At 42.8% G+C, this 11,213-nt stretch overlaps 1 protein-coding gene across 4 annotated transcripts in view; it reads right to left on the reverse strand.

Moving 5' to 3' along the window:
• Positions 1-4,046: 4,046 nt before the first annotated feature.
• Positions 4,047-11,213, reverse strand: part of LOC309501096 (uncharacterized protein) — a 49,724-nt gene continuing 42,557 nt past the window's right edge. Inside the window, exons 6-12 of one of the 4 annotated variants that reach the window (XM_082173083.1) lie at positions 11,121-11,160; positions 10,947-11,036; positions 10,712-10,812; positions 9,855-9,904; positions 9,679-9,744; positions 5,968-6,035; positions 4,047-4,531 (exon numbers count right to left, since the gene is read on the reverse strand). In XM_082173083.1, the coding sequence (XP_082029209.1) occupies positions 4,474-4,531; positions 5,968-6,035; positions 9,679-9,744; positions 9,855-9,904; positions 10,712-10,812; positions 10,947-11,036; positions 11,121-11,160 (473 nt within the window). In that variant the 3' untranslated portion in view covers positions 4,047-4,473. The remainder of the gene's footprint in view (positions 4,532-5,967; positions 6,036-9,678; positions 9,745-9,854; positions 9,905-10,711; positions 10,813-10,946; positions 11,037-11,120; positions 11,161-11,213) is intronic. The other 3 variants (XM_082173085.1, XM_082173084.1, XM_082173082.1) reach the window with 3 other exon arrangements.

Raw genomic sequence — 11,213 nt, forward strand, 5'->3', positions numbered from 1 at the left:
AGCAGTTTGCGACGACAAGGAGCTCCCAGCACTGGGCCCTGGGACAGGAACCAAGGTTTCTTCCACATAACCAAGGCACGTAGGCATCACCGCGTGACCTTGATTGTGCGAAATGGGTTGCCCCTCGGGGAAAAACCCTCTGGTCCTGAGCCACCACTGCAGGGGCCTCATGAGCAGCAGTCCAAAAGGTATCCCGTTGGAAGCTGCTGCCATGAGACCCAACAGTCTCTGGAACTGTTTGACAGTGAGTAGCTGGCCTAGCTTTACACTTCTCACAGCTGCCAGGATGGAATCGAAGCGTGGCGATGACAGGCGCGCCTGCATCGACACTGAATCCCAAACCACGCCTAAAAAAGTGGTCCTCTAAAATGGAGAAAGCACACTCTTCTTGGCGTTCAGCCGTAACCCCAACTCTTTCATATGGGCGAGAACAACATCTCGATGTTGAACCGCCATCTAATGCGACTGAGCTAAAATCAACCAATCGTCGATGTAGTTCGTGATGCGAATACCCCGGAGGCGCAGAGGCGCCAGAGCTGCATCCACGCATTTGGTGAAAGTGCGGGGTGATAAAGCAAGGCCGAATGGAAGAACTCGATATTGGTATGCTTTGCCCCCGAAAGCAAACCTCAGAAACTTCCAATGACACGGACGGATGGAAATATGCGTCCTTGAGGTCTATCGTGACAAACCAGTCCTCGGACCTGATCTGTGGCACGATTTGTCTCAAGGTTAACATTTTGAACTTGAGCTGCATGTACTCGTACAGAACTCGAAGATCTAAAATGGGACGCACTCCCCCGTCCTTTTTTGGAACTATGAAGTACCGGTTGTAAAACCCGGTTTCCCTGTTGGAGGGGGGTACATATTCTATGGCCCCTTTCTCTAACAGAGTGTTTACTTCCTGTTCCATAACCAGAACCTGCTCGGGGCCCACCACTGTGGGCAGGACCCCCATAAACCGCGGTGGGCGTTAATAGAATTGTATCTAATACCCTTTTTCCACGGTCTGCAGGACCCAACGAGAAACATTTGACAGTAGCTTCCACGCTGTCAAAGATTCTACTAGAGGTACCAGTCTCTCGAGACTGGTTTCTGGATTTTGTTGCTGTTGAGTAGTCGGTTCGTCGCCCTGTAACGGCGCACCGGCAGGGAACGACCAAACAGACTGCTCCAGCACCCTCCTCAGAGGGGGCGGGCATCCCGAGGCCACTACGTTTCCGGGTGGACCTTGAGATATGTGCTCGCCGGAGACCGCTGCGCCCTGTAACACCGGAGGCGGCAGGGTTGGCAGAACGGTCCCCTGAGGGCACCGAAGAGAGACGGCACCGTATTTTTCTCCTGCTGTTGAGTAGTCGGTTCGTCGCCCTGTAACGGCGCACCGGCAGGGAACGACCAAACAGACTGCTCTAGCACCCTCCTCAGAGGGGGCGGGCATCCCGAGGCCACTACGTTTCCGGGTGGACCTTGAGATATGTGCTCGCCGGAGACCGCTGCGCCCTGTAACACCAGAGGTGGCAGGGTTGGCAGAACGGTCCCCTGAGGGCACCGAAGAGAGACGGGCACCGTGAAAAGAGGTGTTAACCGCTCTGCTTCGGGGGGACTACCCTCATTTGTCCTGAGCCCTCAGACATCAGGACTTTTCCCCCAGCAGCCTTCTTGGCGGTAATAACGGTCCGCAGATCCGTTTTACCCCTCGAAGACTGCTGGGTTTGAGAGCGCCCTCCGTGTCCCCGAGATTTTTGTGGGGGAGCACGAGAGGACACACTCTGTTTTTGAGTGGCACGATGTTCAGCGCTCTTTTTAGAGGAGTGAGGCTGCTCCCGCTCAGCAGCCTCAATGAAAGAACGGCGGGGGAGAAGTTTTTGTAATGCAGCTGCCTGTTTAGCAGCTTCCTGAGATTTAGCTACCGCACTGTTTACTGCATCACCAAATAAACCAACAGTGGAAACCGGAGCATCTAAGAGAACGAGCTTTTCTTTCTCTTTTATATCGCTCAAATTGAGCCACAGATGCCTCTCAGTGGCCACCAGGGCTGCCATAGACCGCCCGATTGATTTAGCGGTCTCCTTGGTGGCCCTGAGAGACAGATCTGTGGCTCTGCGTAGTTCAGCCACTGTGTCAGGACCAATTCCCCCGCCCTCCTCTAAATCCCCCAATAATTCTGCCTGATAGGCTTGCATAATAGACATCGTATGCAGACACGCTGCAGCTTGACCAGCGGCTGCATACGATTTATGAACCAGAGATGATGTGAATTTTACTGGCTTAGAGGGAAGTGAAGGAGCTTTCAGGGAAGATGCCGTTGCTGGAGAGAGATAGCTCGCAAGCGTCTCCTCCACCTTCGGCATCTCCCCATAACCATATTCTTTATATTTGTGAATGTAAGAATAGTGGGATGTTTGTGGTGCATACACTCTGTATGAAACCGGTTTTCCCCACGATTTCGACACCTCGGTGTGGAGATCGGGGAAAAACGGAAGGCTTCTTCGCTGAGGCTGTGTACGAGATGGCAGGAAGCGTTCGTCGAGCTTACTTTTCGAACGAACGTCCTGCCTATCCTCTGGCCACTCAATAGATAGTCTGTCAACTGCTCTAGTAATAACATCGAGCAGTTCCTCAAACGCATGAGACTGAGGTGGCGAATCCTCAGACTCAGCTTCAATACTCACAACATCCAACTCCTCAGAGCTGGACAGTTGCAGTATTGGTGCCTCTATCGGGGGGGAAGAAACCGCAATGCGTGCTTCCACACCCTGATGAGAGGCACTGGATCTGTCAGATTGATGCTGAGATAAGGCAGAGCCCGTCTCAACATCCACTGACAGATCCATTTGCGAACCCCAGGTCTGAGATCGCCGCCGAGCCTCAGCCGCGGCGGGACCCGAGCCCTGGGGAACGCGATCGGGATTGAACCGAGCCAAGCGGGATCGGAGCGTGCGCAATGGAAGCGCGTCGCAATGCACACAGTCACCACCCTCGAGTGCTGACTGGGCATGCTCCTCACCCAAACAAACAACACAAAGAGTGTGAGTATCACCTCCCGTAAAATAACGCGGGCAGGGATGGACACACACTCTAAACTGCTGCTTGCTCGCCATACTGAATATATATATATAATATAGACAGACAACACCAAATAACAAGGACAGATTCAACACAGAGCGCAACTGAAGACTCAGAAAGCTTTCGTTTTCTGTTTCGGGCCGGCTTTTATAGCTTCCTGGTACGTGACGTCACCCGCCTCTGACGTTCCGCCACACCATTGGACTGATTTTACATGTGCTTCAAGACGTCATCACGCAAAGCGTTCCCACAGCGTCATTTTCTCGACGCAACGGGAGTTCCCTTGAAAGGGAACCGGCGCTGCATGGTCTCTGTAGCATCTAAAGGCAGATATTAAAGGGTTAGTTCTGAGGTTAATCTGAGCTTTCTGTCCCTCCATTGACAGCCAACGCAACTTCCACTTTCAATAAAACTGAGGTTAAACCACTGGAGTCACATGGATCACTTTAATGATGTCTTTACTACCTTTCAGGGGCTTGAAAGTGGTAGTTGCGTAGCTGTCAATGGAGGGACAGAAAGATCTCAGATTTCATTAAAAAGAGCTTCATTTGTGTTCCGAAGATGAACAAAGTCTACTGGGTTTGGAACGACATGAGGATGAGAAATTAAAATGCATTAATTTTTAGGTGAACTATCCCTTTAAAAATTTCAGGAAGTTTCACATCAGAACTTGAAGAAAAAATGAAAACATCACTGAGATGTTAAAAAGTTACAATGAGAACATCACACATATGAGATGATTGTTGAACAGGTCAAGGCATCACGAATGATACATTACTTAAAATTGTTGATATAAATTTGAGCAGATGAAGAGGTACATGGTAAAACCAGCCCGATCTCACGGGAAAACGTACAAATTCTACAAAGTGGCTTAATCGTACGAAATCATACGACCTGACTCGTACGAATTAGTACGATTTTTGCAAAATCGTACATATTTGACGAATTGGCCAATTCGTATGAATTCATACGAATGACCTACCCCTGACCCCGCCCCTAAACCTACCCATCACGTGGGTTTAGACAAATCGTACAAATTCGTACGAGTGAGGTCGTACGAATTAGTACGAATTAGCCAACTTTTTATCATTCGTACGAATTCGTACGAATTGGTCGTGAGATAGCGTTGGTAAAACTGTAGATAAAATTCACCATCAGATGGCGTCACACTTACAGGACAGATGTGTATTAGGCTATATGAGCAATTTTACATCCTTATTTATTGTGCAATTAAAATTAATTCAAAACAAAACATAAATAAACTAAAAAGTAAAAGAATTTTTTTAATATTTTTTTTATGAACTGTAATTTAATAACTACTAACAAAATTGCATTTCCGTAAGCCTACAATTTATGTAGGCCTAATTTGGACTTGCATGAAACGAAAAATGAAGGTTTCAGCTCTTTCTAACATGTTGTTGTGTCACTTTTGTCCTTTTGGTCAAGAATCCATTTTGGAATGTCCCTGTGATGTAAAGATGCAGAGAAATGAAATACACTTCTATGCAAGACTGGAATTATTCATTTTGTTTCAACTATAAAAGCCAACTATATTTAAACACACACACACACACACACACACACACACACACACACACACACACACACACACACACACACACACACACACACACACACACACACACACACACACACACTGCTGACACATTTACAGTTTTAGCTGCATACAACCTGTTAACTGTCAGTGTCCCACCAGTGGGAAGCTCAGTGCTCTTTTTTATTGCCTTTTTTTTTACATATCACATATTTTATTATTAATCTTAAATTAGATATAATTCGAAACCTTAAACTACGGTGGCCGAGAGAGCTCAACTAAAGAAAACACATGCAAATAGAAAAAAAACACAAGCGAATTAAGAAAACGTGCTGCAAAAACTCAAAACGCACTCACAACGCTGAATACGTGTCTGTATTTGCAGCACATGTGATCAAACTGATGATGTTTTCTTTATTTGCTGGTGTTTTTTTCTATTTGCTTGTGTTTTCTTCAGTTGCACTTGCAGCACATTGAGTGATCTCAGTATTCATCTTGTTCAACTCAGACATTGCCTTACGATGAAAGCGGTAGTTCAGCGGTGTGCACCTCAGGATCTCTAGGGCTGAATCCGAAATCGCTCCCTAATCCCTCATTCACTATTCCCTATGTTAGTCCACTAACACTGTTCACTTGAGGGAGAGAATGAAAAGGAGTGAGTGAATTCGGACAGCCGTTGAGCGTACATCGGTTGTACACTCTTTATTGCACTAATTGCGGTGCATTATGGGATTGAATAAGTGCACTCAATAACGTCCACTATGGTTTCGGACACCACTACAAATGGCTGTCCCCTCAAATAATGCCCTTTTTGTGGGTATAGGGGGCGATTTCGGATTCAGCCTAGTACTTTCTCTCTTTGTTCAGTTTGTTCGGCCTCATCAATACTTTGTGGAAGTTTATCCTGTGGTCCTGTTGCCGATATTAAAGACTTTTGATCCTTCATCTTCATACGCGTGTTTACAACAAACCGTGACACTTGGTGGCTATTTTTAGTAAGGCCTATAGCCAACTTTGGAACACAGCTTGGTTAGCATGTGGCTTTGATGTTTTAGCAATTTCAGAGTCCAAATTGTTTTGTAAAATATATATTTTTGCATAAAATAAGTTTAGTACAGAACATTTTCTTTACAGTAAACTTAAAGTAACTTTTTTTTTTTAAGTGTTTTTAATTCAGCAATCTTATTCCAAAGTGACAGTTAACAGGTTTACACTAACTAAAAACTGAAATGGTACAAATAGATTTAATATTAATTTACAATGACTTTCATTTACTTTCACAAATTACTTTCAATTGCTCAAAACGTCATTAAGAAGGAGCAGGGTGTGTATGGATATGAACTCACAGCCTTCCAAGTTTCAAGTTCACAGAGCTGTAGATCCCGTCGTCCTCTGGATCCACTGACGATAAAGGCTGTGAATAAACATGATCAGCTTTAAGAGTTCTGTATCACAACCATTAGTCTGTAATTTCTGTGCTACAAATGTCACATAACAGAAATGCAAAAATAGTGATCATTTACAAAAAGGGGCAATGGGAAGCAGGGGTGCTGGGGATTTCCATTTAAGCATTTAGTAATTAATTTGTAATAAACATAATATAAATTGTATGTGGGCATTAAACCCAGTTCTTTCCAACTATTCATTTCATTTAGCATGATGTTTTCTTTCTGGAAACTGGATAAGCCTATCCCAATCCTTCCTTTTGAGTCAGACATGAGCTGTAAATGATGTGAAGAAACTGAATCTCAAAATAGAAAATCCAAGTCCATCTTCAGTGTTCTGCAAGGTAGGCAAAAGTTTTTTGTGCTAATTTTAATTTCCTGTCGCTGTGCATGCACTTTTATTGTATCTGGCAGTGTAAACAACAGCTCAAAACCCTTTTATTTAAAGGCTAAATGTACTTCCCGTAGACAATTCCCATTGCATTATTGCAAGCAGTATCGATGATGTCACTAATGTTATGTGCAGTTAAATACGGTGTGTAATTTGTCTCGGTGTGTATTTTTGTGTAACAAGTGTTCTTCTCTAGCCTAGAAATCTAGATGCACCCTAGCGGCAGCAAAATGCATTTTGCAGCCAGGGTAGTCTAGCAACTCTCCGTTGACTTTCAGAGCAGTAAAAAACCTAAATTGGGTCAGGCCAGAGCCATAGAGAGAAAGAGTTGCGACACTCCCATAGACCTCCGTTGTAAAAAATGGCGGCGCTTTTAACCGCCTACTTCCGGGATTTGAAGATCGGATTAGTTCCAAACACTGTCATTTGGGCATTGGACACCATTCACTTACATTGCTGCGCGTCGAGTTGTTCTAGAGGTAAGTTGCTGAAATATCGACCTCTTTTGAATTGTCAACTGTCTATATTGTATCAGAGGCCCTTTGCGATGCTTATACTGGTCTTCATTTGTACATGCACAGCGTAATTATTTATATTTTATGTTGGTTGTTTCAACCAATTTTCAAGCTCTGCCTGCTAGCTAGCGCGACTTCGTCAGCTGTGACAGTAAGAGTTCGGTAATGAATCGCTACCACCTTTATAGCAACTTTTATTTAATTACATTTTTGGGGATATACTAACTTTTCATTATGTTTTGTTGTCTTGAGTGAAGCGGCTTGTGAGAACAATGCTGGACCTCTAGGATTGTTATGGCCATCACCAGTCCTGTCTGTTTCATGGATCACCTGCCCCTGGTTTTTGTTTTTCTTGTTCACACACACTCACACAAGCACACATTTTTGTTGTCTGCCATTGTTTAATAAAAAATATTTTATTTGAAAACCTTCATTTGTCTTCAAGTGTTTTGTTAGTTAATTGCTTAAGTTACTTGCTACCCTTACTCTTAGCCTACTCTGTACACTAACCCAGAGCCATAGAGAAAAATCTTCACTCTGCACTTACCTATATACCCAAACATAAAGGTGTAAATTATTTTTTATCTGTTATAGTTTTGATAATATGTGTATGGCTTAATCTTAAAATTATATTCTTAGTCTTAACATGATCATGTTTCACGTTGTGGTCCTGGGGGTGGCCACTTTCATAAGAAGAAGTGAGCTAGCTTCTAAGCAAATTCTGAACGGACCGCCACGGCAGACCTCTTTGCGTGATCACGAAGGTAGGCTAATGGCTGAATCAGAATTTATAAGCAAAATCACGGGAATCAATAGCCTAATACAGCCCAGTTGTGCTAAAATAAATATCATGAGACGTCCATCATCAGATGAATGATATGGAAAAGTTAAGTTAGAGCCGCTAAAGCCAGTGCTACTACCCATGCGAACATGAACACTAAGCTTTTCCCTCCAAAAATATAGCCTAAAACTTATCTCCAAATGCAAAACTGACATTAACAAAATGCAATAATGCTATAACAGCTGAAAAAGTACTTGGGTGTGTGTTTTATTTTATATTTACCGTTCAATAATGCAATCGCTGCTGTCTGTCCCATAGAAGAACATGACAGCCAGCGTATGTTTTGGAACTATTGGGGCTTACATGAACCACGTGACAGCCATAGCGGCGACATCAAAGAGTGTGGCAACTCTCTCTCTCTATGGCTCTGGGTCAGGCCAATCACATCGTGTTTAAAGTAGGCGGGGCGGGCTTAACATAATGACGACAGAGTTGCGACGGTTCCCTGCTACTTAAAAACAAAGAATGGCGGCTGCTGCTGGAGAACAATCTTTCGAATCGGCTTTGGCCGCGACTCTGGAGGACTTGGTGTTAAGTTTTTCTTTGAGAATAGAGCAAAGAATGGCACTTAAGTCATTCTTAAAAAAAGGAAGATGTGTTCGTAGTTTTACCGGCCAGATATGGCAAAAGTTGAATCTATCAACTAACGTTAGCTCCGCTGTTGGGAAAACGCTCTGGTTGGTTGAAGCGCTGTCCTATTGCGTGCAGAGGGAATCTGAAAGACAGCCGTTTATCCCGCCCCTCGGACTGAGCCGTGTCAGAGCCCGTCTACGGAGAGCCTGCCCTCTCCCTATTAAGTCCTATTATACCGAATTTTGGTTGTAGTTCCACCAGAGTTCCACTGGGGGCGATCGCCCATGAGTGCAGAATGAATTGGAGTCTATGGGGCTAGACGGCTAAATTTGTCTCTTTCACCCGATTGCCGTTGAGAAATCTCAGATTTGATTGTAGGTTTTGCAAGTTCAACATGGGTTATAGGTCGAAAGTTGAATGAACGAGTACTTATGTCCTTTCGAATTCTTACAGGTTGAGTTGTTGTTGCCCATAACACGCTAGCATTCTGCTAATGAATGCTGATTGGTCAGTGAAGGACTGATTACGACCAGAGATACCGCTTGATGGCATCGTGGCATCCGAAGCGGGACCAGAAGCAAACAAAACAAAAACTCTTCTAGCACGTGTATTTACCTGTGTCAGCTGTGTTGTCGAAGCCTCGAGAGAAAAGAAAGTGCAGAGCGCGAAAGCACCAAAGTGACTGAAGGATTGCCGTAAAGCAGTATCTCTGGTCGTACGATGTGTATGACGTTATTGACACTTTAAAAGACTTTTTAAAGCAAATAAGTGACTCTAAAAAATCTAACACCCAGCAATGTGTAATTTCTTTGCATCTCCTTTCGAATACAACATTCAAATTACTAGACAAAAAATTATATCCTGAGAAAAGTGGATTTTGATGGCTATAGCGCCATCGACCTCCATTCATTCTGCACTCGTCCTGTGAGCGCCCTCATATGGAATCAGAGTGGAACTGCAACCAGTTCAGAAGCCGGAAGTTTACTGAGAGTGAAACTTCTCGCCTTATTAGACATTCTCTGGCCGTGTCTATGGAGAGTTGCCAAACCTAATATCTTGATGATGTAGGTCTGGCTTGCCAGGCTAGTTCTTCTCACCAATACGCTTGTTGTGCGTTGTGGAGTTTGATGTGTTTTATAGACACAATATTGTTTCTTAATCAAATGTGTTGACCCCCCTCCCCCAGCACCCCATCCTAAAACAAGTTTCCCTTTTGATTTGGACAAACAGGACGTCCCAGCCCAAACTGCAGCGTCACTCAGTCATTCAGAGCATTCAAAGACGACACTTACTGCCTTATGAAAGATCACAGAACTGTAAATCACCGTCACCAAACAGTCGTCCACTGAGGCCGAAGACTGTGAAGAAACACAACTGATGATCATTCATTTACACTCATCATCTCAGTAAATGTCTACAGAGAGGACTGATGACTTACAGTATTACTGTATTACTGTATTCTACTTACTGTATTACTGGTGGTGTTAAAATGTTCTTCTTCTCTAATGTGACCCCTCTCTGTCAGAGTGAGATATGAAGATTAAATATCATAATATTTTCCATAGACACCAAAAAAAAAAAAAAAAAAAAAAAAAAACTTTGTGGAATCTTTCCATTGCAAAAGTTTCTTTATAATGTACAAAAGGAGAAGAAATAAGAAATGCTTCTTTTAAGAACTGTTCACTGAAAGGTTCTTTGGGGAACCAAAAATGTTCTTCTATGGTATTGTTGTAGTTTTAGGACACCATTAGGTCACTTGATGGAGTTTTTCGGTTCCTTGCCACTGTTGCCTTTGGCTTGCTCAGTTGGGGATATTTTGGGGATATTTAATTTAATTTTATCAATCAATAAATTCCTCTTGAAACAAACTTTGTTGTATTATTTTAATTTAATACTGTGAAGCTGCTTTGATGCAATCTGTATTGTGAAAAGCGCTATACAAATAAACTTGACTTGACTTGACTTGTGAAAACCAGCTTTTGGGACCTTTATTTTCACAGTTAAAGTTGACAGGGTTTATGAATGGCATATACAAAAGATATAAAACACTTGATTTTGATTGGTCAGTCGTATCATTTTGTTGTCAAATGTATGTGTATCATGATGCAAAACTGTAAATTTGACCCGGTTTTTGTAATTGTGCTAGTTTGATGCCTCTCGAATCACTCTACAGTCTCTTTCTTATCACATACTGTAATTAAATTATTTAAACTCAAATCTATATACAGTATATTATGTCCATTTATTGATTTCTTTATTAAATAGCTGTAAATGAAGCACAATAATATAGTGTCAGTCCTCCAGAAGTGTAAAGAGAAAACTCACCCGGCTTCTTTCTCAGCCTCCAGGTTACTATTACAATGAGAAAAACAAGCAGGAACAGCACAAGCGTCGCTACAAGACTCATGAGCAGAATCACATCATGCCTGTAGTGATGGAGAGACATATTTGTGTTTATCATACAGAACTATTCTCACTTTTAATGTGCAGCAAATTCATCTGTTAAAGCTTTGTTTCTAATTTAGAGATGCAATATAAGCAAATTAATTAATTTACATGCCTTAATAAATAGTTGTTTTGCTCATCCTGGCGGTGTATTTCTGTATTAATAGTCGCTGAGGCTGTTGTTAGAGATGGATGAGCTTCATTTCTGCAATTATTGTGTGTATTAACATTACATTATGTTGACATGTAATAGTTTGGTGAATAACTGAATAACAATGTTCACACTTACATGCGTGTCTCAGGTCTTAAATCAGTAATCATAACTGCTGCCAAAAACAGAAACAGAGAAAGTTTCTTAGTGTTATCATTAATGAACGAAGCC

Source organism: Leuciscus leuciscus, assembly GCF_965113295.1.
Source record: "Leuciscus leuciscus genome assembly, chromosome: 6".
Taxonomy (NCBI): domain Eukaryota; kingdom Metazoa; phylum Chordata; class Actinopteri; order Cypriniformes; family Leuciscidae; genus Leuciscus; species Leuciscus leuciscus.